At 51.1% G+C, this 2500-nt stretch overlaps 1 protein-coding gene across 2 annotated transcripts in view; it reads left to right on the forward strand.

Annotated features, from left to right (window-relative positions):
- Positions 1 to 2500, forward strand: part of LOC126579278 (dnaJ homolog subfamily C member 13) — an 11317-nt gene that overhangs the window by 5183 nt on the left and 3634 nt on the right. For both annotated transcript variants that reach the window (XM_050242713.1, XM_050242714.1), the window contains 5 exons: positions 1 to 198; positions 265 to 433; positions 508 to 1638; positions 1707 to 1904; positions 1970 to 2500. The exon at positions 1 to 198 is cut by the window's left edge and continues 383 nt beyond it; the exon at positions 1970 to 2500 is cut by the window's right edge and continues 809 nt beyond it. In XM_050242713.1, the coding sequence (XP_050098670.1) occupies positions 1 to 198; positions 265 to 433; positions 508 to 1638; positions 1707 to 1904; positions 1970 to 2500 (2227 nt within the window). The remainder of the gene's footprint in view (positions 199 to 264; positions 434 to 507; positions 1639 to 1706; positions 1905 to 1969) is intronic.

Raw genomic sequence — 2500 nt, forward strand, 5'->3', positions numbered from 1 at the left:
GCTACGCGCCGCTCTGGAGAACGAATTGCGTCAGTTTTCGGCCGATAAGGACTTGGCCGGTAGCATGCTGGTGGCCTGGAACTATGATGAGTTCGAGGTGCAGTACCAGTGTTTGGCGGATGAGATCAAGATCGGTGACTACTACATACGGTTGCTGTTAGAACGCGACGATTGGCCCCAGAATCTCGTGAAGAATCCGTAAGTTTCCAGAAACCCCCTTTTTGCCGGCGCTGGATGTTAATTTATCAACTTTTTATCCCGTAGCATCGAGCTATTTAATGCACTATATCGAAGGGTTTTGTGTCGGAATCGGCTGAACGATGATCAGCTAACGGTGACCTCGCTGCAGGCATTGGCCAAAGTTTACAAGCGGTATTACGAAGAGATTGGCTATTTCAGTGATATGCCATACATTTTGCAAATGTTGGACAGGGTAAGAGACCGGAGGAATGCGAAAGAGGTGAAGTATCATGAAGAGTTTATATTCATTATGCTTTCTTGTTGCAGTGTCTTTCTCCTGCACTCCGCGATGCTTTGATCATACTGATCAAGAATCTTGTACTGCACAAATCCAACTGCCGCCCTTTGACCGACCATGTCAACTATCTGGTCGATCTGATCACTCTGGCCCATCTGCACAAGGGACGCGCGACGCTCAACACCAAGACAAATGTGATCGAAGCCGGTCCTAACATGAAGCTTCACGAGGAGAAAGATTGGTACTATAACGTGGAGCGGGAAAACGAAAAACCGGAACGCTGCGGACCTGTCACGTTCTCGGAGCTGCGCGAACTGTGGACGAAGGGTGTGCTGACACCTCGAACCCGTTGTTGGGCCGTCGGTATGGATGGGTGGCGTTCACTGCAGCAGATCCCGCAGCTCAAGTGGTGCCTGATGGCCAAGGGTAGCCCACTGTTCAACGAATCGGAACTAGCGCAGCATGTGCTGGACATTCTGAACCAGTGTACGGCGTTCTTTCCAAGTCGTGCACGTGATGGCGAAGCCGTGCTCATTCCGGGCCCAAGGCTCTCCCGCAAATTGTCTGAGTTCATCTGCCTCCCGCACATCGTGCAGGTCTGTTTGACTCACGATCCGGGGCTACTGGAACGTGTCGCTACACTCCTATGTCAGATCATGGAGGACAATCCGGAAATGTCCAAGGTGTATCTGACGGGTGTGTTCTACTTTATGCTCATGTACACGGGCAGCAACATTCTACCGATCGCTCGGTTCTTGAAGATGACGCACATGAAGCAAGCGTTCCGCAGTGAGGATGCTACCGGGTCACAGTCGGGTATCATGTATCGCAGTATTCTCGGTCAGCTGCTACCGGAGGCTATGGTTTGCTTCCTGGAGAATCACAGCGCGGAAAAGTTTGCCGAAACGTTTCTCGGCGAGTTCGATACGCCCGAGGTCATCTGGAGCTCTGAGATGCGCCGCATGTTGATCGAAAAGATATCCGCACACATTGCCGACTTCACGCCGAAGCTGAAGGGCCACACGATGGCACGGTATCCGTACCTGGCGATACCAGTGATCAGCTATCCGCAGCTTGAGAACGAACTGTTTTGTCACATCTTCTACCTCCGCCATCTATGTGATACGGTCAAGTTTCCGAACTGGCCTATACCGGATCCGGTAAGAGAAGAAGGCTACCATGTTAATCATGGTAGGAACCAATAACTGATTCGCTTGTTTCGTATTAGGTACAACTGCTGAAGCACACACTCGACGCGTGGCGCAAGGAAGTGGAGAAGAAGCCCTCGCAGATGACGGTGACGCAGGCCTATCTGGATCTTGATTTCGATCTGACGAAGAATCCCAACCCGGACGAGTCGGCCATTCGAAAGGCGTACTATCGATTGGCGCAGATGTATCATCCGGACAAGAATCCTAACGGACGGGTAGGTAGACTGCCCTTTTAAAAGATAACGCATTTAGATTACCATGTCATCACTTTATTTTTCAGGAGATTTTTGAACGTGTCAATCGTGCATATGAGTTTCTCTGTTCTCGAAATGCACTCAACACCGATGGACCGAATCCGAGTAACATCGTGCTCATTTTGCGCACGCAATCAATCCTGTTCGATCGGTATGCGGAAGAGCTACGACCGTACAAGTATGCCGGCTATCCGCAGCTTATCAAAACGATACGTCTCGAGACGAAGGATGATCAGTTGTTCTCGAAGAGTGTTCCGCTGCTTAGTGCCGCATCCGAGCTTTGCTACCACACGGTCCATTGTTCAGCACTGAACGCAGAGGAGCTACGGCGCGAAGAGGGCATCGAAGCGCTGCTAGATGCATACTCACGCTGCGTATCGATTCTCGGAGTCGATTCCGATCGTTCATCGCTGCATTATGAGGTGATTTCCAACATTACCCGCTGCTTCGATGTGGCGTGCTGTTTCGAGAACTGCCGCAAGAAGATTCTCGAGCTGCCCCAACTGATCGCTGACGTGTGCCGTGTCGTATACTTCAAACACTCGCTCTCGGTCAGC

This window comes from Anopheles aquasalis, chromosome 3 (assembly GCF_943734665.1).
Source record: "Anopheles aquasalis chromosome 3, idAnoAquaMG_Q_19, whole genome shotgun sequence".
In the NCBI taxonomy this organism is placed as follows: Eukaryota; Metazoa; Arthropoda; class Insecta; order Diptera; family Culicidae; genus Anopheles; species Anopheles aquasalis.